This window comes from Erithacus rubecula, assembly GCF_903797595.1.
Source record: "Erithacus rubecula genome assembly, chromosome: 5".
Taxonomy (NCBI): domain Eukaryota; kingdom Metazoa; phylum Chordata; class Aves; order Passeriformes; family Muscicapidae; genus Erithacus; species Erithacus rubecula.
The window spans coordinates 62540730-62568479 of record NC_136687.1 but is presented as its reverse complement, the minus strand read 5'-3'; the positions used below and the strand labels follow the sequence as shown (position 1 = coordinate 62568479).

The window sequence follows — 27750 nt, the reverse complement described above, 5'->3', positions numbered from 1 at the left end:
TGGCCGTGCAGGTGCGGGCGAGGCCTGCAGAGCCGAAATGTCCGAAAGGGCCTGGAAAGCCTGCCGGCCGCGTGAGGTCACGGCGCACGGGAGAGCCCCGGGTCCCTCCCCCGCGCGGGCGGGGCCGAGGCAGCGCGCCCGGAGCGCCGCCCGTCCCTCCGCAGGCGGCGGTGGCCCCGGCGGGTCGCGCTCGCTGTCGCTGTCCCTCGCTCCGCGCGTCGCCCCCAGCGGCTGCGAGCGGCCGCAGGGCAGCAAGGAGCCGGCGGCGCTCGGCCCGGCCGGGGGGCGCTGGCAGCGGCTGCGGGGCGGGGCGGCCAGGAGAGGAGGCGGGTTCCCCTTCCCCCGCCGCGGGCTCCTCGCCTCGGCCGCCCCGGCTGCGGCCCCTCCGGCGGGCGCACGGCCGGGCATGTCCGCGGCGCAGGTGTCGGAGCGGCGGGGCTGGGGGGCGGCCCAGGAGCCCCGGCAGCCCGAGCCCGGCTCGCCCCGCGGCGAGGAGGTGGCGGAGGAGGGCGGCCGGAGCAGGGAAGCCCCGGCGCCCAAGGAGAACGCGTGGACGCGGCGCAGAGCCCGGCGGGACAGCCCTTCCCCGCCCGCGGGGCCGGACGGGCGGCTCGGACCGCAGGAGCCAGGTGCGGGGCCGGGAGCGTGTGCGCGGCGCCTCGCTGGCATCGGGGTGGTTTTGGTTTTGGTTTTTTTGGCCGGGTTGTTTTTTGGGAAGGAAAAGCGCGTGTTTGTCGGCGGCCGCGGAGCCGGGCCCGTGCGCGGCGCGGCGCGGCGGGTGCCGGGCCGGGCGCGCTGGGCTTGACATACATGGGCACAGGAGGGAGCGCTCGGGGCGGGGGACGCGGCCGGGGACAGCAGCGCCGGGCTGGCTGCAGCTCCCGGGGCTTGCAGTGGCCATCCCGGTGACCTCCGGCCGGCCCCTGGCGCTCGCAGAGAGGGCTGCTCGCCCACTCGTCTCGTTTAGCCTCCTTTAGAAATGCCGCTTTGCCACAGCTGTTTTTCGGCTAATTGTGTAGCAAGGCCCTCGGAACTACCCGTTACTTGAGTTTGGCTTCCAGAACGGGGCTGCAGAAGCTCTAAGCACTGAAAAAAGCAGACAGTTCGCTCGCTGTTGGGATTTGGTGTGTTTACATAGGGAGAGTGGCACGGGATAATTTCCTGGCCTTAAATCACTACGAGTAAGATAAAGCTGCCTGTGCGGGCATATGGCTGTACAAAGCTGGTCGTCAAGGACCTAACTTGAAATTGCCAGGCTTTATGCTTAGGCTAGCAAAGAGTTCCTAGAAGTTTGTAGCTTCTTGGAGTATTGTTCTTGGCTGCAAGTAAACTGCTGACCTCAAAATAAATACTTCAACCAGTGCTTCCCGAGAATTTCAATCTCAGTAGTTGCTCCCGAGGGCACCTGACAAACCTTTTTTTGTGATCTCACAGTCGCTTTTATCCTTGAATTAAACATGTACTTCCTTGACAAAGAGAAATATATAATTTACAGTTCCAAGTATACAGGTCATACAAACGGACACCGCATTCCAGACCACAAAATCTCTACTTGGCTGTAGAGCAGAACTTTTGGCAACATGTGTACCCATCTTTATTATCTAGACTGTTTTGTTTATGTGTACTGACGCGCTCCTAAGTACCTGTTTGTGCCGAGCTTCCAAAATCCATCTGGCTGGGCAGTAGCTTGTGGTCTGCTTCATGCATTGAAGGGGACTTGTCACTCATCTGCCTTGATGTGGAAGAAATAACAACAGTGCTGCATCAGAAGCAGTGGAGAAACTACTTTTGTTGTGTTAGCACCTTGTGTGCTTCACCTCTGTAAAGTTTGCTTTTCTAGCAAAGATAAAGCATGTAAATAGTTGTTGAAGGAAGGAGGAGGCAGGAAGCAGTGCGTTCATACACTCTATGCATTGTCTGCTTCATTTCATGATTTTGGAGAACCTTCTATTGCTTTTCTCCTGCAAGAAGTTGTGCTTGCCATTAATGGAATTAATAATTAAACTGAGGAGTTGTACTAGAACATAATTTTCAGTGGCCAGGTGTATAACTGAGCAAATAAGGGAGTTGGTGTTGCTGGCAGTGGCACTAGTGAAGAACACACATCAGGGTGTGTGTTTTGGTTTGGCCACCACCAGAAGCACCGTGAGGAAGCCACCATTCTTAACCTTGTAAAAGGCAAAGCAGCTGATCCTTCCTGGCTGTTTGAAGGAAGAAATTGCCATGTGCCTCCACCCGCAACAAGGGATGTATTTTGAAGAAACTAATTGCACGTTGGCAAAACAAAATCTGTCACACTAGGCCCTTATGAATGTTGTAGTATGGAAATTAGTCATGTGAAATAATAAGTGGATGAGCAGAAATGCTACTGGGATGGAATGTAGAACTATCCGTAAAGAGGATAATAAAATGTAAAAAGGATCTCACATCAAAGCAGTGACTGGATCCTGTTAGACTTGTTGATCCTGGCATAATTTGTTAAGTTTCCTGAGACGTGCACCTATGGTATGTTCAGTGATAGTTACAGACTTAAGAAAATTGGCTCCAGCCTGTCATCTTTGGGCTTTCAATTTATCATAGGATTGGTTTGTGATAGAGGCAAACTTCGCTCTTGGTACTGAAACAAACAGTTAATGTCACCTGATACTACCAGGAAAATGTAAAATTTTGGCAGAAGAATTCGGTCCAAGCATTGTTACTACAACTGATTATATTTTTTTCTCAGATACCTTTGTAGGTTTTAATCTTTACAGTAAACTAAACACCCAATGCAAACATATCTGAACTTTTCATGGTGTGTTTGTTACCTCAGCTCAGTGTTTCTAACCAAGCACTTCATTAGACTTTCCTTTTAAGCAGAATAACTTCAGAATTACTTCAGAAGCTACTTTTACATCTTCATCTGCTTTTAACTTGTGGGGAAAGACTTGTTCTTGGAGGTCTTTTCCAACCTCAGTGATTCCATGATTCTGATCCTGGTGCTTGTAGTGGGAGAGAGTAGGCTTTAAGAGAGGCTGCCAAGTGATGAAAGGTGCTTCTGTGATGTGCCTTCCTCCCCTTGTAGTGCCAAGCCAATGTACTGCAGCAAGTCCTCACTTCTTTAGGTCCAAACTGTGAGTTTCCCATCCTTCACATAAAAAATTTGCCCAGGATCAAATGGTTAAAATAATTTTATTTCAAAAGTTCTCCCACCTCTTCATCCGATGACGCTTTTGGCACTGCCCTTTTTGGGAGGTTGCAAGAAGGGAATCTGAATGACAAGTTCTCAAGTCTTCCTGTGATTTGTGTAGCTAATGCACGTCTCTAATAATTTATTAGATGATTATTCAAAAATCCTTCATGAAATTCATTAAAATATTCAGTGATGCAAAATACTTCTGCTGCAAAAGTGGTTGAAGTGGGTTTGCCTACTAGCGTGTGCTTGAATGATGTAGTTAATTAAAATGAGTGCACACTTAATTATGTTATTTTGTGCTTATTGTGTTATTTCTGGGCATCAAAGAATACATGTCATGTGTTTGCTATTTTGGTAGCAGAACCATTTCACTGTAGTGCTACTGTATAAATCAAATTGCTTGTGTCTGATAGCAAAACAGGTTGTAAAGGTACAGTTTAGTGAAGATACATTGTGTTGCTAGAAATAGCAAACCTTAAATGAGTAAATTCATAAATTATCTGATAATCAGGTTTTTTGCAGGTATTAAGGCAGGTGTTCTCATTAGTTCTTATGAATTTATGGAGTGTTTTAATAGCAGTGTCTAAAAAATATTCAAAGCATTAGCAGAAGTTTCAGCAACAACAATTTCCCCAACCCTAAAGGGATTAAAAATATTATCTTTACAAAGCTTCTGCCTGTATTTTAGTTGTACCTAACAGCATATGTAATTTTGTGTAGTTGTTTTTTGTATGGGGTTTTTTGTTTCTAAACTGGAGACCTGTTATGAAACTGAAACCCACCTCTCTGTGCTACATTTAACTGTGAAAACTTCAGTAGAAATTGAGTCACAGATTGCAATTTTCTATGGAGAAGCTAAGACAAAAATGAACAGAAAAATTAAATATAAGGAAAAGAAATTGCATCATGGTGAATCATATAATATATTGTGGATTCCCCCCCACCCCCAATTTAAGATAGTAATTAGGATTTTTTAAAATTGCTTTGTAGAATTTTTACTTTAAATCTTTGCTCTGGATTTAAATTAATGATATTCTCCAAGGGATATTTTTTGTTACATTTGCAATACTTAATCTGTTAAAACAATAGATTTAAGTATAGCTTACCTTGCTTAAAAATGAAATATACTGTCAAGTTTCAAACTGAGCATTGAAAGGAAAATATTGTACAAGTTAAACACATAGGCTCCAATTAAGTTTTGAAGAGCTGAGTGATTTTACCTGCTCCCTGGAATACTTCTGGTATTTATGTGATGCTGTTCATTTACAAAAAGGAACAAGTAAAAAGTGTCCAAGTAAAAATAAAACCTGGATATTGTCTAGAAAGCCTCACAGCATAAACAGTTTTTGTATCAAAAATTAAAATGCATCCCACCTATATTAATGGACTTTGCTTCCAGAAGAAATTGGCAATATCATCCCTCCCTTTCCAGCAGAAAAATGTACTTGCTGATTATTTGCAGAGCTTCAAACTGTCCTTTCTGAAGTCCTATTCCTTGTGATCCTATTGTCTTGTGATCCTATTGTGATTGTGATCAGGGCTATTTTGGTGAGAGATCTTACCTACAGACTTTGCTCCTCAGCCATCCAGTCTGCTTTTCCTTCTCTGTTGCTGTTGTCCCAGAGGATTTTGTGCAGAACTCGTGGTTCCAAAATTCATCTTTCATTTTTCAGACCAGTTGTTCCATTTATCTGGACATGCTGCACATGATGTTGTTGAAAGATGATCATTGGCAATTAAACTGCCTCATCCTTTTGAGGCAGCTTAAGTTCATACTTTATTTATTTCTCCTACACCCTCAGAACTCTGAAACTCAGCATGTAAGATCATTGAAGAACTGTGAATTCTGTTATTGACACAGCATGCCACTAATGAACAGGTTCCTGGTAGCATATCACAAAACTAACCATTTTAATGCAGTTGTGGTAGAATTAAAAGTGAAGTAGTTTATTTGGAAGGCCTTGTTGAGTTCTGTTGAAATTAAAGATGCATTTTGGGGTACCCAATGCTGTTATGGGATGTTAAAACCAAACCCCAGAGTGATGTTAAGCAGAGGGCTTTTAGCTGAACATGTGTTTTGCCTCAATAGTGTCTCTGGGCCTATTCATGACAGCAGAACAGGTATGACCCGGGTAAAACCTTTCAGTGATCTCATGTTAGTTTTTTACTTTTACTCTCCCACCCTCCTTGTTTTTCCTTCCCCTTTATCTTCCCTTTCATGCTTCACACTGAAGCCCAGCTCCCACGTGATAAGCTCCAGAAAGCTGGCCAGGAAGGACCTGTTAAATTTGGTTTTGAGCATGGCTCTTTTGGGAGGACAAGGAACTTTGTGGAGGTGTTTCCCTACCTGTACTTCAGGTAGGGAAGTACAGAGTGAGATGAGATCTCAAGCCCTTTGAGTTCTAAAAGGGCATCATCTGCCAGGCAGTGCGTTGCCTAATACTTCCTTTGTGTTTAGCTTGCAAATGCATCTTCCAAGTCTTGGATTACTCCATTCAGATAAGAGAGATTCCTTAAAACGAGTTGGGTCTCATTCTGCTCAATTCAGATAGCCTCTCCTGCCGCCTAGAATAAATTATATCCCATGACTAAGACGGTGCAGCAAGAGCACTTCTGAGTGCCTGCTACGCCCTGCTGACACACAGAGCAGGAGTTCTGGCAGAGCTGTCCTTCAGCAGCAATTTAAGTAAAAGTGCTGTGAGATGGAAAAAGGGCTTCAGTCAGGTAATTGGACAGAGACTGTGTTTACAGCCACTCGGTTTACCTGCACGGGTAATTGGCAGTTCTGTTGGAGAGAATTGCAAATTTGTTTGCTGCTCCGCCCCTGCAGTTGTTTGTCTTGTTTTGTAAAAGGGCAATTAGTTTACTACTGAGTGGCAAGTGAAAATTAGGGTTACATGGTCACTGTGTGTATCTTAAAGCTCTCAGTCTGAAGTTAATTGAGATGTGTGCTTTGTCTTTGTTTTAAAAAGCAGATCTGCAGGAGAGGCAAAAAGCTGCTGGCAAATGGTGGTGAGGATTCACTGGATTCATGTCTGATGATATGCCCAAGTTTTATGAAGCATATACATGAAATTCATAATTTATGTGGCTATAATTTATATTAAAATCCATACAGGAATGTGGAGTAAGCATTAGTTTGTGCTTCTAACGTTTGCTGTGTATTCCAGGAAGCAGACAGAGAGGCTTTCCAGAGTCACTGGGGCACAAGGGTGGGGTTCCCAGTGTGGAGCTGTGATAAGGGAGATTAGTCACTGGATGTGAAAGAGATAAGGGCTGAGGAGGTGATGTTATCCCCGTATAAAATAATCCACTTGTGATTTCACACACGTTCAGTGTTACAAGCTTGTCTAGCAATAAAACATCGAATGAAAAGTTTCAAGGAATGGTTGTGACTTCCATCTATGTGGGAAGACATTCACTGGGAGATCCAGTGCTTAAGAGAAGCAATTAAGAGATGGTTTCCTCTTGCTCAGTTGATCAGATGGCATCATTATTATAATGTTTAGTCTTTAACTAAGTAGTATTTTTCTCTTTTCCTCTTTCCCCTTATTTGTTTTGTTTTTTACTTTGGCTTGATTTTGAGCTATATGGCTAAACTCTATTTGGCATCCGAGTAACTACTTATAAAAGAAAATTACTAGGAATTTGGGAATATATAATTGTTTCTATGTTTGTTTGTTTTTTTCCTTACTTGCATAATTATGGATTTCATAAATTCTGCCTTATAAGTATAGCTTTTAATAGGAGAACTAATTAAATGTGTATCAGGGGTTTTCTTTGCCACATATTAGATTTAAAACACCAGCATTTTGACATAGCCTTGACCTTCTTAGTTGAAAAAAAGTGCTTAAATACTGAGTAAGGCAGCATCTTGTACAATTGGCTTGCAAGAGGATTTGCACTTACTGTGAATGTGAGTTTTCAGTATCATGTACTTTATTCACTAAAAAAAAGTTCATAGACTTTGATATCAAGCCCTCAGAAACACTTTGTATGATAGAGCATTGCAGAGTTGTTAACACACACCTGCCTTACTCATTTAAAGTGCAGCCTAATTCTTCATCTGAAAATGTTTTTCTTCCTTTTCAGAGCTACAAAATTCCACTAAAGTGATAAAAGCAGGAAAACCCAGGTCAAGAAAAAGCAGCAAGGTTTGTATTTTTGCCTGTAAATATTCAGTGTGATGAATAGCTGATATTGCTGTAATCAAAAGATAGGTGTTTTGGAGCTCCAACTGGAAGTGTTACGTTATGTCTTGGTAAGAGACAATTTTGAACACAGAGACAAATATATATATATATAAAGGAAATTAAAATTAGAGTTGCTAAATTAGTGTATGCACGAGGGATAAAGAGAAACATTTTTGTTTAAAAAATCAGTAGGATTACATAAAAATGTAAAGAGGCTGCAAAAAAACAGCGTCACTTGAGAACAAGTGATGCTAGATTGGTTTTGGAAATCCTGTTTGCATCCTATGTGATGAGTGTCCTTTATGTGCATACGTTTACCTTTATGACAACAGGAAACTCCAAGTCCTTTTATTGAAACATTAAGTTCCTAAAATGTTGTACAGCTACCCCTTTTTAGGTTGGTTAATAGCTGTCAAGGTTTCCAAAAAGCTACAAGCTTTAAGCAGTGGATACCATTAAATCACAACATTTAATCTCACAATTGTTTGATGTGAGCAGAGAACTCAAGTTGTGTGTTTTTTCTATTGCATTTCTTCTTTTTTTTGTAAAAATATTGCTACTTTTAACAGCTCTGCTTCTCCAGGGGGTAGTCTGGCTAACCCATCTTTCCTGGGTTAAGAAGGGCTAAATCAAGGAAGGAATATAAACTGTTTGTCACCTTTGCAGGCTGATGATTTGGGTGATATTGCAAGCTGGCCGACCCCAAGCGAAATAGCAAACAATGAAGTAAGTGTCCTGTGAAATCCTCAGGATTATTTTTTTTTAAACCATGTTCTCTTATCTGTTATACTGTTCCCCCCAGAATGTGGTTTGTAGGATTTTGTAGGGTCTCAATAAAGTTTTGTCAATAATTCAGGATACTGGTGTGTGCTTAACTGTCTCCACTGGCACTGGAATTTGTTAGTAGTGTGCCACAGACATGTACAGTAAGTAGTGCCTTATTTTTTAGCTCCACTGTTTAAAAAGTTTCATTTACATTTTCTGCTGTTTTCATCTGTTTGTGCAGAGATGAGAAAGCATTTGGAGCTGTGAACATGCTGCTCTCTCTTGTGGCTCAGAGTGTTTTGTGCTCATTGCTGAGCACAGTTTAGTTACTCTTAGTTATCTTTTTCCTCTGATATATTTCTCCCCTTCTGGGTTTTAAGTTGACATCTATTCTGTCAAATTATCTTCCTTTCTCTTTATCTCAAGTGGTAAGTGCATAATGTATTTTAGACCTCTCTGATGCTATTTAAAGCAAGAAGAGAGCACAGATGATTGCAAATGGTAGGGAGCCATTTCACTGTGCTGTAGCTCTGCAGCAGCATCCATGTGGTGCTTTTACAGTGTTCTTGGTCAGGGAAACCACAAAATTTGGGTTCAACAACATGCATTTTATAACTGAAAGTGTCCTATTTCATGTAGTGTTTGTAAAACAAAATCACATTCAGTTTGTATTTAAACTTAGTTTATTTGTCTCGGGGAAGGCTTTGTGTTCAAATTAATTACAGCACAGTACTGCAGTATCTACTGTATGTGTGCCAGAAGGTTCAAAACTGTCTCCACAACATAGGAAAATTCTTTCTCTTTAGCAGAAATGTCTGCAAAACTTCTCATTTTGCAGGTAAAAGTTGTATCTGATAATAAAATTATTTGGGTTGGAAGGGTCCTTTAAAGGTCTTCACATCCAGCCCCCCCCAAACCAAGTGGAAGGGACATCTTCCACTTGATCAAGTGAGCTTCATCCAGCCTTTAATGTTTCCCAGGAAGTCCCAGGGACATCCAACCTGTGTCACTGTTTCACCACTCTCATCTTTACAAATTTCTTCCTATACCTTGTCTGAAATTCTTTTATTTCAAAGCCATTCCCCTTTGTCCTATTGCTACAGGCTCTGCTAAACAGTTTGTCCTGCTTTCATAATCCCCCTTTAAGCATTGAAAGGCCATGATAAGGTCTCCCTGAAGCCGAACAATCTCTCCTAGCTGAGCAATCCCAGCTCTCAGCTTCATTGTCTACATTGGAGAGGAGCTTCAGCTCTCTCATCATCCTTGGCCTCCAGCAGGTCCATATTTTCATCCTGGGGGCTCCAGAGCTGGAGGCAGCATTGCAAGTGGGGTCTCATCAGAGAGGGGCAGAGGGGCAGAATCCCCTCCCTCCCTCCCAGTATTCTGTGAACCCAGCTTTTTAAAGATAATAAGTCTGAACAGTAGATACTAGTGAGACTATTTCTTTTCTCCTACAAAGTAATTTTCATGTCTGAAGTCATGATTGTTATGCACACTGCCATTTTATATCTGTTAAAAAAACCCCAAAACTTTCTCAGTCTAAAAACTCCTTTTATGCTCTTGCCATGTTAGCAGAAAATAAAACTATCTGAATAAGAGACTTTATAAAACAAGACAATTCTTAAAGTTCACCCTGCTGAAGAGGCTGAGAGCAGGTAATAAAAAAGGAATTTTAATAGCTAAAGGAAATGTGCATCTCCTGCTATCAGCAGCTGTACTGCCAGAAATAATTACCTGTGTCTCTTACAGTGTAAGACTGTAAGTCATAGTAAGAAGACAACAAATAGAAGAGAAAAGGAGGAGAAATCTGATCAAAAAAGCAATAATGGAATCAAGGACAATCCTGAGGCAAAGCCAGATGGTCCAGGAGATAACACTAGTGAAGATGAAGCTCAAACTAATAACCAAAGGAAAAAAGGTGAGTTTAGGCACTGTGTATAATGCAGTAAGTCACTGTTGATACAGCTGCATCAATTCCAATTGAGTGACTCAGTAAAACTTCTCATGATTTGCCTTTGCTGGTGAATACAGAATCTATTGCTGCCTGCATGGAAGCCTCAGCCAGGCTGCCTCCCCCAGGGTTTGGAGTGTTCTGTTCAATCTGGGGGAAAAGCAGCTCATGCCCTATTGGTGGTCCTTGGAGCTCTGATGATTTCTGGAAGATTTTGTCATGGCTGCACAAGCCCTTACTATCTCTGATATTTTTGTTTCCCTCCATAGGTAACACTGTGTTAATTCAATTTAAAATATGTATGTGTATGTGTGTTATTGCACATGCACCAGCACTTCAGTTTTCATGCTCTACTATTAGCTTGCACATTGCAGTGATCATTTGAAAACTAAACCAGGTTATCTGTTTCTTTTTGATCCAGTCTTTTACACTAAAAATGAGAAGCAAACCTGTAGCTCATTTGCTCAGGAGGTTGGAATAGGCTGCAGAAGCAGCAGAAATAGTTTCAATATCAGCTTCTTTTTTGTCTTGCATCCCTGCTGGTGTTTTTCCAGATCCTGAAAACCTTTGCTGTTCAGATTTATGAATCTTCCTATATACACATATATATTAAAGAAACCTTTACTGCTTTTAATTTTTTCAGTCTAAGTGGAAATCTAAAGCAAAGCATCCCACGTGTTTTTCTTCCCCTGCCTAGTGCAGAGAAGACATCTTATGTGCTTGCTTATATTTCTTAGCCACAAAAGAATGCACCCCACAATATCAATCACTATTCTAGTTAAATAAATTATTAGTGGATACTTTAGGCCAGCCTGCAAATAAAACAAAATAAAGCTTTGCTAGTAATTTTTGATGCATGTGAATGAACTTTGAATATTTTGAGGTGAAAGTACAGTACCCACAGCTAAAATCTCAGGAAAATTTGTATGATTTGTGATTGAAATCTTTATTGTGGTGGATAATTTTATATGCTGTTTTTTACCCTCAAAGTTTCATATGCAAATGATGGAATTTTATAGCAAGGAAATTACTGTCTGTATTTAACACTGATATAACTGTAAATAGTTGATCATGGAGCATCTAAAAAGCCATTAAATAAAATGTTTGCCTTTATTTCTTATAGCTCAGGTGAGGTTGCATTTCAGTCTCAGAAATTCTTGTTTACTGCATTTATCATTTAATCATTGTAGTATCTTAAAATTTCAATGTTAAGCTTCTGCTTTTTAAAATTTGAAATTAACTTGTTAGTTTTACAAGGAAAATTCTATAGAGTCTTTTCAGGAGCTGAAACCTCAAGTATTAGTATAATTAAGAGTAATACATTAACTTTTCAAGGTAACAAGCAGAAATGGGTGCCACTTCACTTGGACGATGTGAGGTCAGACAATCAAGACAGAGCTCGAACGAGCTCCAGATTCATGCTGGAAACAAACAAGTTAATACCTCATAACAACAGGAGGAATGAGGCAAGAAGTAAGTAGTTTTCACTCTCTGGGTCTTGCTGTTGGTAGCAAATCAAGTGTAATATCACTTGAGCTGGCAGTTTATGTCGAAACTTAGCTCTACTTGTAGTAGGTACAACCTGGTGTTGATATTTGCCAGTGACCAGCAGCATATGCATTCCTCTTCATGTAGTCCTACACCATCTAATCCCACAATTTTACAATGCTGAAAGTTTGGAAACAGCCTCAGAAGTTGTCTCTGTCTCAGTCCTGCTCTGCTGCTATTCCCACAGTTTGTTGCTAGCAGAGCAGCTGCTTGTGGAGCTACACTTTGAACTCTGCTTTGGCAGTTCTACTGATGTTGTTTTTTCCTCCGAGCTGGACTGATTCCCTCAGCTCCCTGACCTATTTCTCAGTACAGCTATGCAAAAAGCTGTACTAACACCACAACTGGTCCTGCTTCTGATCCTCAGGTGTTGTGAACACAGCTGGTTAGGGGGCAGAAATTCTAGGCTAAGTGAAAGTTTGTTGGTTTAAGTTTTAAAATTGCAATATATATCCATAGTTTGAATGTTTGCTTATTATAATAAGAACTGGATGCTGCTGACATGGAATTTATGAAGTCATTTTAGGAACGTGGATGTAAGAGTTTGATCTGGATGTCTAAGGAATGGATATAGCTGGGGGGAGAATTTTTAACAGTTATCACTTCTTTCATTAGTTTTTTCTTAGGATAGTCAAATGCCTGAAAACCATACCCATACAGATTTTATTGTCTGTAAATTCAGAGTCTTATTTGACAGGACTTGGGTGTATGACATACATGTGTAGTTGTAGGATTGACTAAAAATCCTTGCTAAAACAAGATTTTTAATACAATTTTTAATACACATCTTTAGTCAGTCCTTTGTTAAATGTAGCAGCTCTCAATTTGATCCAGTAGGGTCTGTATCCCCAGACATTTCTGTGGCAAAGTCTCCCTGGCATTTGAAAGACTTCCCAATTACAACTCAGAGAAACTTTCAGCAAAGGTGACTGGCTGAGCATGGAAGTCTCTGCGAGTATTAGGAAAAGCGAAAGAAAGTGAAACCCTTTCTCACACAATTCCTCTCATGACTGAAGTGGGAATTACACCTCTCCCTAAATTTTGGAGTGGATGAAGCCAAGGCCCCTGGGATCTGGTTTGGACAGTTGCTGTTCGATGGGCAGAGTCAGGGGAGTGGTTGGCAGCTGCTGCCAGGGACAAAAGGGAGATTCCAGAGAGCCACTGCTGTGGGATCCTGTCATCAAGAACTGGGCAAAGGGATCAGTGCACCCTCAGCATATTTGCAGATGATCCCAAGCTGAGTACTGCAGTTAACATGCCTGAAGGACAGGATGCCACTCAGAGGAACCTGGACAAGTTTGAGAATTGGCCCATGGGAATCTCGTGAGGTTTAACAAGTCCAATTGCTGAAGGTGCCTCTGGATGAGGGCAATCCCTGGCATCAATCCAGGCTGGGGATGAGCAGATGGAGAGCAGCCCTGCCCAGAAGGATTTGGGGTGCTGGTAAAGGAGAGGAGAGGCTGGACATGACCCAGCCATGGGCACCACAGCCCAGAGAGCCAAACGTGTTCTGGGCTCATCCAGTGGGCAGCAGGGCAGGGAGGGGATTCTGCCCCTGTGCTCTGCTCTGGTGAGAGCCCACCTGGAGCACTGCATCAGCTCTGGGCTCCCAGCACAGGGAGCACATGGACCTGCTGGAGCCAGTACAGAGGAGGATGATCAGAGGGAGGGAGCACATCTCCTGTGAGGAAAGGCTAGGAGAACTGAGTTTGTTCAGCCTGAAAAAAGCAAAGGCTTTGGGGTGACCATAATTTTGGCCTTCAGTACCTGAAGGGAGCCTGCAAGGTGGAGAGAGACTATTTAAAAGGATGTGGAATGACAGGACTAGGGGGAATGGTTTTAAAATGAAAGCAATTAGATTAGATATTAAGAAAGAAAAAAGACTATTAGGGTGGTGAGGCCCTGGCACAGGTTACCCAGAAAAGCTGTGGCTGCCCCATCCCTGAAGTGTTCAAGGGCAGGTTGAATGAAGCTCTGAACAACCTGCCCATGGTAGCGGGGTTGGAACCAGACTGGTCTTTAAGAGTCCTTCCAACCCAAGCCATTCTGTAGTTCTGTGAGTCCCATCTCACTCCAGTAGCGGTGGGAGTTCTCCAGAGGAGGACACTGACCTGTCATGATCATTCCTTCCTGCCCCAGGCTGATCATAGGTTCTGTGACCTCTGAGCTGGCACTAGGGTGTCCAGTTGCTTCAGAAGGATTTGGGATTGATTGCCAGCCCATGGATTACCTCCTTGCTGCTGACCCCTCCTGCCTGACTCACCCTCTGGCAGAGCTCTCTTGTTCCTCTCCTTCAGCTTCAGCTCTGACCACCTCAGCATGGCTGAGGCTGTGGATTGCCCGGGCTCAGGCTGACAACTCTGGTGGCATAAGGGACTTTGAGGCACCAGGAGGTTTCATTGTGATTTTGTGGCTCTTTTTCTCTTCAAGGTTGGCGTCGTGATAGAGAGAAGAGAGATGACCATGACGAGGTGTGCAGCGTGAGGAGTGAGGGCAGCGGCGTCCGAGGGTTCTCCCGAGGCAGAGGAAGGGGGAGAAGCAGAGGAAGAGGACGAGGCAGAGGAAACCCCAGCAGTATGCAAAGAAATGGAAACTTGGCAAAAAAAAAAAAAAATTAAAGCTGGTTATAATGTTGTTTTCATTTGCTAATGTTATTTTATGTTCTCTTTTATGTTGAAGTGAACTTTGACTATTCAGTTGGTTATCAAGAACTGTATGGTGAAGGAATTGACCAAGTGTTTCAGCCTGAACTTAACCCTGGTGTGATTTATTACTATGGTGATGGAACAGGAGTGCAGATGTATTCTGTGGACGAAGCACTTCTCAAGGAATATATAAAACATCAAATGTAAGTAGATTGCTTAATGTATAAATACTTTCAGAGGTCTAGTTAAGACAAAATAACTAATTTCAAAGTGTTGAATCCTTATTATCCATGTCAAGTTGGAGATTAAGGCATTTCAGCTTAACTTTTTGAGTTAACTTTGACCATTATTAGTGTCAGCTCAAATTTATTCACTGGTGGGGTGGAAAAACTTGAGTAATGGGGAGGAGTTTTAAGGAAACTGTTTCTGCATTTTGTGCTGTAGTCTGGCTCTAACTTGTACAACTGCTTTATTTATGGTACACAGCCCTCTATGTTGTCATGTAATTGAGATATGGATGTCTCTGAGCTTGTGCTTTTGAGTACTGTTGGTCTGTTTGCCTGTAAAGCTCTTCTTGGGTGATGTTTCCCCTATTTGCTCTCAATTTCACTTTGAAAAGTCTTGTTAGTTTGATGTTTTCAGTGTGTTTCACTTGAAACATGTAACTGAGAGAGTAGTTTTGCAATGATACTTGATTTTTCAATAATCTGAAATGTTTACTTTCTCGTGTATACCATTAGGCAATGAGGAACCATCTGGAAGACTGATTATCACCAGGAGACAAGTCAAAAAGGGCCTGGAAAGCACTAGTTCATTTTAAAGAGACAGTTTCCACCACTGGCAGATATTTCATCCTCTGTACTTGCATTTCTCTGCGATGCCCTGTGGTGGTTTTTGATTGCCCTCGTGTTCCGTACAGCAACTTGCTTATTTTATTCTCGCTTCTTTTGTTACAGTTGACGCAAAAAGGAAGAGAAAAGCCTCTTTAAAGGGCAGAAAGTATCTGACATGTGGCTATCAACTTCAAAACTTCTATTGCAGTCTTTTTTTGCTCTTGCTGCCAGGCCCCTATGAGACCTGACAGTGGACATGTACCCCCATGTCAGGATAATCGGCCTTCACTGTCCTCAGACAAGTGGGGGAGGAGCACAGCCACTCCACTGTTGGCCAGATTTCTGGGCATGCAGTGTAGAATCCAGACCTCCTAAGGTAGGACATGACAATGTCCCCCTCTGCTGAGAAAAATGTCAGTTACAGCACTGGTCACATCTGACTTCTGGGTATATTTGTATTCCCTTGTGGCACCGAGAGGTTGGCAGGTGTTGGTAGAAGATTTGGCATGGCTGGATAACCACAGCCATTGGTTGCTTGCCTGGTGTGAGCTCCTAAGGCATTTGGTTATGGAGTTTGCTTTCCATGAGAGGGAGATTCCTGAGCAGATTTAGAACAGAACTTCACTAGTTTTATTCTCCCTAGACCAAAAAAAAAAAAAAAAAAAAAAAAAAAAAAGGTGTTTATTTATTATTGGCTTTGTCTGCTATTCATAATTTAGCTATAAAATATTAAAATGACACTGCCAAAGAAAGAAGTATATACAGAATAAAGGTACACAAAATTGTGGTCTCAGTGTTCCTATTGGAATCCAAGATAAATCAGGATATATTTAAGAAGTGAGATTGAATCCTAGTGATGAATATATTTTAAAAGTTTACTTGCTTAATAGAGAAAAACCTTAGACGCTGTCCAACAGAATTGATGTGTAATTACAGGAAGAAACATTGTTATCAAGCAGTTTATGCTTGTCCCAAGAAGCAGGTTGATGTACAAGATAGTAATATTTGTACTGCATACAAAAATATCTTCTATGTTTTTAACCACAGGCTGAAGTTGTCAGCCTGGAAAGTTTCAGTACTCAGCAGCTCCTCATTCTGCAACATTTAGAAAGCCCACTTGCTTTAGAAAATAAATCAATTCAAGAATAAGGGAAGGGACTGTGAAGAAAAGGAGAAAAGCTGCAGGAGGTGTGTGTATTTAGGTTTGTCCCTCTACTTGGAGCAAACTTGTACATTGTCTTCATTTATCATTAATGGTCTTTCACATTCCTTTTTCTAGAGTGATGGACATCAAGTGAGGCAGTTTGAGTCAAGTTCAGTCATTGTCCATTTCTGCTTGTGGAATTTTTAACTAGGCGAATCGTTACAGGATTTTACCTTTACTGTATGATTGTAAAGGTAACACTAGTAAAATGTTGGTATATGGCATTTGTGCTTGCTTATCTTCTAGACTGGGAGGGGAAAAGGAATGTAGCAGCTCAGAAGAGTAGACAGGATATTCTTGCAAGAAACTATCTCTTTGTGCCCAGTTGCTTCACTGATCATACTTGGCTCTGAGTAAGAGCTTAATTCTCCAAAAGCCTTGTTCTCTTCTCTGTTTGCTTTGATTTAATAGCAGTGTTTCCATTTGTCCTGTCTTGTCCAGCATTGATACTTTAAATCCATTCTGTGTTGATCAGAGCATGGTGCTGATAGGGTTGATCCCTCCATGCGCCATTCCCTTGGGAGTTGGACTCAAGGATCCTTGTGTGTCCCTTCCAGCTCAGAATATTCTGTGTGTGATTCCATGTGTTTCATAGAGCCAGCTTTTGCTTCAAATTTCTTTAGCTACAAAAAATTAGAGAAAGAAATTATATCAAGGTGCTGCTTGGGTCAGTGATGGCACCAGAGTACTCTTGGAGACTTTGGCCTCGATCCTAGCTTCAGTGGACAGACTTGTTTTATTCTTTGTTGAAAGTAGAATGATCTTTATTTACATTTGCATGTACAGCTTTTTTCCTCAGCATTTTAATACCCTCTCATTTTCTTTTTGTGCTACCTCTAATTTTTGTCATAGAATTTTAACTACTTTCTATTAAGTCTTTCCCTACCTGTGTTTTTCTGAATGTGATGAGGAATTAGTATTCCTTGGATCTACTGTGCAAAATCATGGCATGATGTGTAAGCTCTATGAAAGGCTTAGGTTCAGTTGTCATGTATATCGAGGGGGTTTTCAATTCTTTTTCATAGGACTTTTTTTTTTTCCTCATTCCCTTGTTCTTGTGACAGATCATGATTTGAATTCCTTACTTTTTGTCTTCACCAAACATCTTGACACCCGAATTGTTTCCTAGAGCAGCTTCATTGTTGAAAATTTGTCTTTCTGCTGTTTGTCCCTCATCTCTGTGGTATTACCAGATTCCTTAAATGTCCTTGTCCTTCAACATCATCTATTCTTTAAGACTGTTTTCCTCCATGAACTGCTGTGCATTTTTGGTACAGTTTCATGCCAAATACAACATTACTGGTTTTGTTTTCTCATCTTCCCACGAGCATACTTGATGCTTCAGGGTATATATCTGTGCCTCAGCACTCAGATAGGATACTTCAGCCTTCCAATACACTGGAAACTGGGACAATAAAAGATGCAGTTCAGGATGAACTGTATGGGATATAACTTATGCTCTGACTGTAAGCAGTGCTTGTCCTTCATCTCTGTGGAGGCCAAGACAATGTTGTTCCCTTCTGTTTGTGTAAGTAATGAGGGAGGGGGGTGGGTGAAGGAAAACTGGAGTGTAGTTTTTGGTTGTGCAAATGTAACAAGGCTTTGTTTTTTACCCCTGTGTGTTGTACTGAGTCATAAGTCTGTCAACCTGTCAAGCATGCTTGCTGCTCTCTGGGTCTTCTGCTGAAGAATGGTTTTGTTCATGTCAAAATATTCTGTTTTTTTAATGGAAGACTTTAACAAGGAATCTAGGCTGCTGCTTTAGGATTTTCTTTAACTGTAGAATAAGCTCAGGTTTGTATGTTTCCTTCTGCAGTGAGTATTATTTCAGCACAGAAAATTTGGAGAGAGACTTCTTTCTGAGGAGGAAGATGGACCAACAAGGATTTTTACCTGTGTCACTGATCGCCAGTTTCCGTCGGATGCAAGCTCTGACTACAAATGCTGCACTCATTTTGGAGGTAAAATCATTCAGAAGGATGGATCTGAAAAGTTACTTGGTTATTTCTGTGCTTTCATAGCTTCAGAGCTATGAAGTTGAGAAAAAATTCTGTTTGCAATAACAAGGATTCTATAAAGAGGCTGTAAGTGGCCACGTTGGTGTTTTGGGGTTGGTTTGTTTATTTTTTTTTTTTCCTGATAGTTTTTAATGTTATAATATGCTTGTCACACAGGCACTTAAGGACAGTACAGAAGTTGAAACTGTGGATCAGAAACTAAGAAAAAGAGTTGATCCAGAAAAATGGCCAATTCCAGGTCCTCCTCCATGCAACCTGCCTCCAACTGACTTTTCTCAGCTCATCAATTGTCCAGAATTCATACCCGGCCAAACTTTTGGCTCACATACTGGTAAAGGATTTATTTTACAGAAACATAAGTTTAGGGCTGTCTGTCTAGCTTAGGAAATTTGCCTCCTGATACTGATTTCATAATAGAAGTTGTACTTTTGGTAATGGTTTATTCAGCTGCTTTGCCTGCCAGCCTTGCACTTGCCAAGTCATGTGGCTGATGTGAAGTAGATAAAAAGATCTCTTGTGTGTTGTGGCTGTGACCACTCTCCAGAATGTAGAATGGTGGATTACAGTACTGTGGAATTAGTAATAGTAATCTTAAACTAGTCTTAAAATCCTTAACTAGTCCTAAAATCTGCTTCATTTTTGTGGCAGCTGAAAGTTTGCTCTTTATTTGGGGCATCCTTGTTTTGGATGGGAAGCTCATTCACATTTTTAATAGGGAGATGCATTTGTTTGCTGACAACCCTTGGCAAGGGAATCTTTTCCAAAAATGTTGGCTGAAATTAAATGGGAAGAATGAAGATGGAGTTAGGCACCCATCCACAGAGCTAGAGAATGACACAGAAAGAACACAATCCTAATGATGCTGCTCTTTTTTTCATCCTCAACATGTCTCAGAGATTGTGAAGAAACTTTCCATTCTTAGAATTGATTTTATTCTGAAAGGTTGAGTGAACTGTGAAAAGCTGTCTGTTAAAAATGAATATATCTTTGATCAGCATTATGTTTATCTAGAGAGGTAGAAAAATGGTAGCTGTGGTTAAAAGAAAGACCAGTGAAACCATTGAGAAAACAAGCAAAATAGAAGCAAAGCAATCCACAAAAGGAACTGAACTACTGTTTTCTACTGCTAGAGTCTGCACCAAGTTCTCCAAGAGTGGGAAGCCCACTGAGTCCAAAGGAAAATGCTGAATCAAGTAATTTTCAGACAATGTGTAAAGGACTGTCAGCAAGTTTGCCTGATTTGGACTCTGAACCTTGGATAGAAGTGAAGAAGAGGCATCGTGCATCCACTGTCAAGCTAAAGGTAAAATCAAAAACTTTTATGTAATGTTTAAATAAACAAAAGCAAAACCAACTTTTGAGGTTACACTGTAAACTGAGGTTTAAATATCTTAATATATGTGATGCTTGAGAATGCAATAAAGTTTGGAAAATCATTATCCAATTCAAATATAAGACCTTTTTCAACTTAGGAGACTGTTCCTGTACCTGATCAAGCACCAGATCAACATCAGCCACCCCCACCTCTGGAGGAACAAGAACAGGAAGAACTTGAATTTTTGTTTGATGAAGAGATGGAACAAAATCAGTGTCGGAAGAATAAATTTACTGATTGGTCAGATAGTGATTCTGATTATGAAATTGATGATCAGGATGTAAACAAGATTTTAATTGTAACACAGACACCACCATATGTGAAAAAACATCCTTGTGGAGACCGTGCTGGCAACCGTGTGTGCCGTGCAAAAATTACATCAGAACTTGCTAAAGTCATTAATGATGGCCTGTACTACTATGAGCAGGATTTGTGGATGGATCAGAGTGAAAATGATGCCATGATGAAGGTAATTCACTTTAATTTTTGACTTGAAAACCATGCCTGTCCAAACAGTTTCCAAATTAGTTCCAGTCTTATGCCATGAAGTTCTAAAATGCCACAGGAAAGTGACCATAATTTGCAGGTCTGCTGAATTGTCTTTACAGTTGAAAGCAAACCCCAGTTTTTAATGCCACAGACTTGACCAAAACCACTGAATGAATATTTTTTGTAACATTTTGGAGATGGTTCAACTTTTCCAATGCTTTCTGTTCTATGAGTAGTTTGTTTCATAACAGCTGCAAACTCCTACCCAGAGGGGAAGGGGGTATGTGTCAAAGATGAGATGATGAAAGGGAAGTAATACAGTAATTTTAAAGCAGTTTTATATTAAGCTTCTGTTTGCCTTGTGGTTTGTTAGAACAATAGTTAGAATGAAATTACCTAAACACAGAGTGGTGAGGGAAAGGGGCTTGCTTCATCTGTGCACCAAGAGGTGGAAGAAGCTTCATGGACAAATGGAACATGTCCATACAAAAGCAAGATGACAAAGGTGGGAATGGTTCTTGGGAATAAAGGTAGAATTTAGAATATGGATTAGAATGGACCAAGAAAACCAGCAAACACGAAGAGGACAGTGAGAAATAGCAAAGTGCAAGAGAGAACATTTCCTTTTTTGTTGTTATGGGCTTGACAATGATTTGACAAGATTTTCATGCACAGTATGCACATGTCCCACCTGAGACAGGTGTGTGAGTACTAGTGTGTCAGTTCTGGCTTATTTTCTCTTCATGAAATGCATCTGTCTCTGAGGATGGTATCTATTACCCTGCTTTGCATTTACAATTTGCTTTTTCTAATTCAGCAAGAGATTGAGAACTTTAAGAAGCTAAACCTCATTAATACGGACGAATTTGTTGGTCTTGCACCAAAAACTGCTGATCCAACCCAACAAGTTCCTCCAAGACCTGCAGGGTTACAGAAAGGTAAGTATAAAAGTATTTGTTTTTTAGAATCTCTGTAATAAAGAACAACTCTGTGGGTGTTTTGACTCGTTCTGCCTGTGCAGTATTTTAATTTTGGTTCAGTCAGCAGTCTGAGGGGGCTTTTTCTTTGCTAATTTTTCAAGTTGTCAACTGTTCATGGGTAGTGTGGTTTCAGTTGAGTGACAAGAAGCTGGCACTTGTTCTGCTTTGTTGTCACTCTCCACCAGCACCAGGTGCTCTTTGTGCGACTTGTAATTTACAATGTGTAAAGTTAAACCAAAGCTGTGAAACATTTTATAGATTTTTTTATGGGATACAAGGATGGAAGGAAATGAGATTAGAAGAATTTACTACTTGTATCATACCATTACTGAGCAGTCACAACATCCAAATCTTATCTCTTGTGCTATTTCTGATACAGTGGTACTATTAACATTTACTGGGTTACATGCTAATAGCATCTCTAAAGCAGCTCACTAAAACCACCTCCCTCTCTCCTTCCTGCCTCCATATTTAGCAGAGGAGCTGGCCTGTCATTTCCTGAGTACTGAAGTTCCTCCAATAGCAGGAATGGCTCGATCACTGCCAACAGCAGTCCCAGATTCCCCCCGTTTCCACCCTGGCTTCATCCCACGAACACCTCGCACCCCAAGGCTCCAGGATCCCAACAAAACACCCAGATTCTACCCTGTTGTTAAAGAAGCACGATCCTTTGATGTAAAGGTAAATGGAAAAACATATCAAAAAAAGGAAAACTAAAACAGCAAAAGCCTGTAAAGCTCATGTTTGTGCATAGGGATTAACAAGAATTAAAAGGTAAAAATTAAATGCCTCTACTGCTATTGCTTAACTCCAAATTATTTGCCATACTCGTTTTTTTATTTCTATTAAATGCTTTTTGAGTCTTCTTCCTGGAAAGTCCTTACTAAAAGAAGTGTAGTGCCTAAGATTTTTGATTAGTTATACAAGACTAATCTTCAAGTTATGAAACTGTGGTCTTGAGACTTTATAACTTGTTAGATAACAGAATAGAAAACTTTTAGATCTCTCTTTTAAAAGAGAGAGAATGAGTGAAGTGAAATTAGGGAAATAAATCCTTCATTTACTTTCTTAGACCCCAAGAAAAAGAAAAACACGCCACAGTACAAATCCTCCCTTGGAATGCCATGTTGGTTGGGTGATGGATTCCAGAGACCACAGGCCAAGAACTTCCTCTGTGAGGTAAATGCTGTTACTGTTATTCAAAATTTCTTTGCAGGTAGTTCTCACCACTAATGGAGAAGCAGGCTGTAAAAGGCAATTTATAAATACAATGGAAGGAACAAAAGAATGATCAAGAAAGACAAAAGTATGGAATACAGAGCTGCCTGGAAACAAGCTAGGCAGATTGGTGTTCAGAGTGTTGTTTCATCCATGATACAGCAGCAGTAATGTTACTCGAGGCACTTCAGTGGTCATTTTAAATCAAGCAAGACAGTAATGTTTAATTATCATTGTCCAAAACTGTTTTATTTTTGACATACTAGCACAAAATCTGATTTTCATGAGGTGCACCCAAACCCAGATGCACTGCAGCAGTCCCCAGGTGACTGTACTTCAGCTCTTGCAGAGGTCAGAGTGGGTGAAAACTGATGCTGCAGAAAAGCTCTGTTTACAGGGCAGAAATATCTTGGTTTGTTTTTTTTTTTTTTTCTCCAGCAGTTCCAATGCCTCACCTTCAGAAGGAGCTCCACTGGCAGGTTATGGCTGTACTCCAAATTCTCTTCCCAAATTCCAGCACCCATCTCATGAACTGTTAAAGGAAAATGGCTTTACTCAGCAGGTGTACCACAAATACCGGCGGAGGTGTTTAACAGGTAAGCTGCTCCATGCACCACCTCAAACTTTGAGAAGCTTCCAGGTATTGTCTGATACCAGTTTTCTTCCCATTGTTCCTCATCCTTAATTTGGGAAAGGCAAGCAAAATTTATTTGGTTCCTCTGTCTTAGGAATCCTGCTTTCCATTTAACTTTACATTCCCCAACAAAAAAAATCACCCTCAAATTTGAACTCAAGTTACAAGAAGATCTGGTGTGTTTTTTACTAAAGGCAAGACACTTCAAAATATTCTGGCAAAAAATAAAAATAGTGGTTTTGTTCTTCCCTTTTTATTTTATTTTTTTTTATTTTTTTATTTTTATTTTTTCCCAGAGAGGAAACGGTTGGGAATTGGCCAGTCCCAAGAAATGAACACACTTTTTCGTTTCTGGTCTTTTTTTCTGAGAGACCACTTCAACAAGAAAATGTATGAAGAATTCAAACAGCTTGCTCTAGATGATGCAAAAGAACACTACAGGTATTTTTTCCTGAGCCTTACCATTCCCTTTAATGACTGTGAAGTTTTCATACATCTGCTGTGAACATTTTTAGTCCTGCCTTTGACTTTTTAAAATAGTAAATTGTGTATAAGTATTTTAATAGCAAAAATCAGTATATAATTGGGCTTTGCAGATGAATAGCTGACTATGCAGCATTTCCTGACCTGTGATAGTTCTAAATTCTACAGAATCCTGTAACTTGTTGACCAAGTCAGTTCTGTACTAACACTCCTCAGATTCTTCCTTCTGTCAGTGAAGATGTTTTTAACCTCCTTTTACTTGTTCAAACTGGTTCTTGCCTTACAAAAAATGACCACAAAGGAAATTGTTACTGCCCTTCAGTTCTTGGATATAATTCCCTTCCTTCCACCCAGTTCCCCCACCTCTATTTCTCTGAGCCAAAGAAACAAGGTGGATTTTTTGTACCTCTGTTCTGTTCCAGGTACGGCTTGGAATGCTTGTTCAGATTTTACAGCTATGGCCTGGAAAAAAAATTCAGGAAAGAAATATTTGAGGATTTCCAGCAAGAAACAAAGAGGGACTATGAAGCTGGTAATTATCACAGGCCTGCCACTGCTCACACTGTGGTAACATTAGTTAAAGATAATTCCAATTCCTTGGCACTGACTTGTTAACTAACCAAGAACAGATATTATTTATATTTTTTTTATCTTCAGTTCTCTTAAAAATATAGTTACCAGTGAACCATTAAGTTTATAATTAAATTTGACCTTTGTAAAGCAGTAAAATTATCTTTTTCTGTTACTAGGTCAGCTGTATGGACTGGAAAAATTTTGGGCTTACCTAAAATACTCTCAGCACAAGACTCCAGCCGTTGACCCCAAACTGCAAGAATACCTGAGTAAATTTAAGAGACTGGAGGACTTCAGGGTGGATGTAAGTTTTAATGCCTGTTTTAAATAATATTTGGTGTACTAATATTTTCACTGCAAGGTAATCTGAGAGCACTACTTGATTTCATGAAAAGGCAGCCTCATAAATTCTAAGAGCATAATCTTTTCAGTCCTACAAATCTGTGGAGAGACAAAAATACCTGCCTTTACAGGAAAACACCCAACAGCTTGCCCATGTTTATTTTCAGCCTCCTCTTGGTGAAGAATCTGGCAGGAGGAGACCAGGTGAGGATTCAGGTGATCGCAGACATCAGCCCAACTCTTCTAAAACACTTTCCAGCAGCAAACCTGCTGCTGCCTGTCAGTCCCAGGCCCTGGGCAGCGTTTCCTGGGGGAATTCCATGCAAGCCTCGGCGGGCAATAGCAATGCTGCCACCAAATCTATAGAAAGTGATGTACCAGAAAAATAGACTTGGGATGAGCTCGTGCCCTCGACAATCAACTTTGGCATCACTCCCCTAATCTGGAGATCTTCAAGGCGAGGCAATCTCTGCTACGTGATGAAAAATGAATGGAAAGACAAAGGATGGGATTCTCTTTTTCACAGGATATAGTTCCAAAACACTTGCCCTAGGAGAGTTGCTCTTGGTTATGGGATCATTGGAAGGATGCTAGGGAAGATTCTTTGGCTTCAGTATTGCTTTCCTCAAGCTTTTGTTTACAAAGAACTGCATTCCTTGCATATGCAAAAAATACTTCGAGGGATGCCTTACATTTCAGCTCAGATTTCTTAAAAAAAGGTATGATATATACCCATGTTATTTACTGTGCTTTCCTTACCCATATTTCCCCATTATTTGTATTTTACCAAAGCAAAAAAAAGAGATTACATTATATGTAGATTATTAAATGGAAAGGAAGGATCTATGTGACTGGTTTGCTTTCAAGGCTATCAAAAAATATGTTTTTCTGCAAAAGCACACTTGAGAACATGCAGGTGTATATGAAAACTGCATTTCTGGATTCTATTTAAAGCTATAGTTTCTATTTTTTTTCAGGGTCTCCATAGTTAGTATTTTATTAAGTATGGAGTTTGAGTGGACATAACTGGGATAGTTTTGCAGATATTTCCTTCAGTGCTGGCTCTTTAATAACTCAAGCAACAGAAAACTACAGGGGAAAATTGAGCTTTTGATTTCATAGTGTCTTAAATTAACATTCATATCTAGTTTGTGCAGGTTGTTAAAATAGCCAGCTATTCATACTCTGGGCTTGAGAGGTGTCTTCATTTGAATTCTCTTATGATTATGAAGTCTAGCAGGAGAGGCATAATTTTGAAATTTTTTTCTCTGTATTTCAAGTAATAATTAGTTTGGAGGGAAACAAAGTATTCCTTGTAAATTTTAATTTTTATTTGCTTTGTTTTGAAATATCTGAATGAAGTTCTGCTTAAATTGTGCTCGCTAAGCCTAAATGATTTCAAACAGGTCTAAAGACAATTTCACTGAATGTAAGTTATTCAAATACAAATCCACTTTTGTAGCTGAAAGAGGGGGATGTTTATAACCTGTCATGTCTTATTAACTTCATTACTTTGTTTTTAAAGACTCAAGAAGAACCAAGTGAATAACTTCCCTTCCAGGGGTAGGTGAGAGGAATTCCAGCTTTTTGTTAGTTAACTGCAGAATTACTTCAGGTAACTTTTAAAGTTATAAAGTGATCTCTAGCACAGATGCCTTAAACTGACTGCACAGCCAGGGATGGAGCTTTAAACTAGCAGCTCTCAGAGGTTATAATGAATTTGTTAATTTTCCAGTCATTGTCCTGTGAATCTCACTGAAACAAATGATGGATATTTGCATTGAAAGGAGTGGATATTAGCAGTGACTTTCCCCACAGTTTATACCATTTCAGCACAAAATCCAGCCTTTTGTCAGTGGCCTGTTCTAAATAAATCGAAATGAACACATACCAAGATTTGAAGTAAATATCCTATAAATATGCTGAAGTGACACATCTCAATCCTGTTTGATCCATGCCTTTTGCTACCCATGAAAATAATGCGAATGTAAATTTGGATTGAAATTGTATATACAAGTAATAAATTTAAGATATTTCAATTTTTCATTGGAAAATGTGCAGATTAAGCTTATAGTGTGTGTAATTTTGTGATATCTTGAAAAATTTTATAAAAACAACAAAAAACCCTAATAGTGTTGTATATCAAGTTCTTTCCCTCAGAAAGTGTGAAGAAAAACAACTTGAAATTTCTAGTGCAAGGCTGCAGATTTGCATGGGAATTTCTGCTGCAGAGAGGTGTTGGGGAAACCCAGCCTGGTAAAGGTGGAAGTGCTTATTGGAATACAAATCAGCTATCTACTTCTCATGGGCTTGACTCTTCCCTCTCTTCCCTTGCAGACAGTGGAAAAAAACCAATCCTTGCATGGCTGATGGTTTCACTGTCTGGCTTCAAGTGGTTCATTACCTTTCAGTAATTGATGGGCCTTGGTGCAGGGCTGTAACTCTGAACATGATAGTTGTGTGTCCAACATCCCTTCCCATGCCTTTTAAGTCCATTTATTCCAAATTTAAATAAGTCTTAAGATTCTGTGTGTTCTAACAGTGGTCTGTGACTGACCACTTTGCAAGTCTTGTCTAAAAATTCTCCTGTCTGCTTACTGAGGAATTTCTAGGTTTGTCTTTATTTCTTCTGTTGACAAATAACCATGCAAACACTTCAAAAACGTTACCCTGCCTAAAACCAGATTTTTGTCATGCTCAAAATACTGGATTCTAACAGCTTTTTAAAATGAAAATTCAAGCTGGCTCTTGTTCCTCTTGGAGACCAGGTAATGTTTTCCTACACTGAGCAGCAGTAGCCTGTGTTTTAACAGGGATTTGGATTTCTGTGGGAGATAAAGCATTAGTATGGATGGAAAAGAGTTTGTATTCATGGCAGCCTCCATGCTGCAGCCTTTGCTTCAGGCACTGCTGAGATGACAAACGACATTCCCTTGGCTCCAGGCTGAGAGGACACTTAAGAGTAGCTGAGGATCTCTTCCTGACACATCCCACAGCTGCACCATGCTCCATCTGTCACCCCAAGAGCTTTCTTCTCTGCTGTCTTCAGCCTCTGTGCTCTTGGGATTTCAGGTAAACAACCCTTCACCTGCATTTCAGCCAACCCTGGCACACAGGTTCTGTCAAAGCAAGTTTAAACCCACCTGCAAGCAGCTGTTAAGAAACATTTCACCTTTAACCATAAATTAGAAGCCAGGAGAAGGATTTGCTTTCCATCTGTAAGCAAGTCTGCAAGGCCAGAATTACATTATTACTCATGTTAAGGGGGAAAGGAACAAATAGCCAATTCTTTTGTACTATTCCATACAGAGGAATAGTACCTCT

The 27750-nt window shown here is 40.6% G+C and overlaps 1 protein-coding gene across 3 annotated transcripts; it reads left to right on the top strand.

Moving 5' to 3' along the window:
* The first annotated feature begins 82 nt into the window (after positions 1-82).
* LARP1B (La ribonucleoprotein 1B) lies at positions 83-26556 on the top strand. Of its 3 annotated transcripts, none has more exons than XM_079307486.1 (19): positions 83-629; positions 7268-7329; positions 8035-8094; positions 9883-10051; positions 11420-11557; positions 14063-14206; positions 14312-14480; positions 18131-18275; positions 18489-18663; positions 19463-19635; positions 19805-20176; positions 21014-21134; positions 21652-21857; positions 22249-22355; positions 22836-22990; positions 23325-23469; positions 23934-24043; positions 24261-24388; positions 24594-26556. In XM_079307486.1, exons 1-19 carry the CDS (start codon positions 407-409, stop codon positions 24813-24815), a joined length of 3024 nt encoding a protein of 1007 aa, XP_079163612.1. In that variant the 5' UTR covers positions 83-406; the 3' UTR covers positions 24816-26556. The 3 variants fall into 3 exon arrangements, with proteins under 3 accessions (XP_079163612.1, XP_079163613.1, XP_079163614.1); XM_079307487.1 differs by having other exon boundaries at positions 22833-22990; XM_079307488.1 differs by lacking the exons at positions 83-629; positions 7268-7329; positions 8035-8094; ... (2 more) ...; positions 14063-14206; positions 14312-14480 and adding an exon at positions 15347-15486 and having other exon boundaries at positions 22833-22990.
* Positions 26557-27750: the final 1194 nt, after the last annotated feature.

What these genes read in the sequence shown, in the direction of transcription:
- LARP1B (XM_079307487.1), top strand. Translation starts at nt 407, where the DNA reads ATGTCCGCGGCGCAGGTGTCGGAGCGGCGGGGCTGGGGGGCGGCCCAG. An exon ending in CAGGAGGAATGAGGCAAGAA is followed by an intron (nt 11,558 to 14,062) that starts GTAAGTAGTTTT and finishes TTTCTCTTCAAG; the next exon opens with GTTGGCGTCGTGATAGAGAG. An exon ending in GAATATATAAAACATCAAAT is followed by an intron (nt 14,481 to 18,130) that starts GTAAGTAGATTG and finishes TTCCTTCTGCAG; the next exon opens with TGAGTATTATTTCAGCACAG.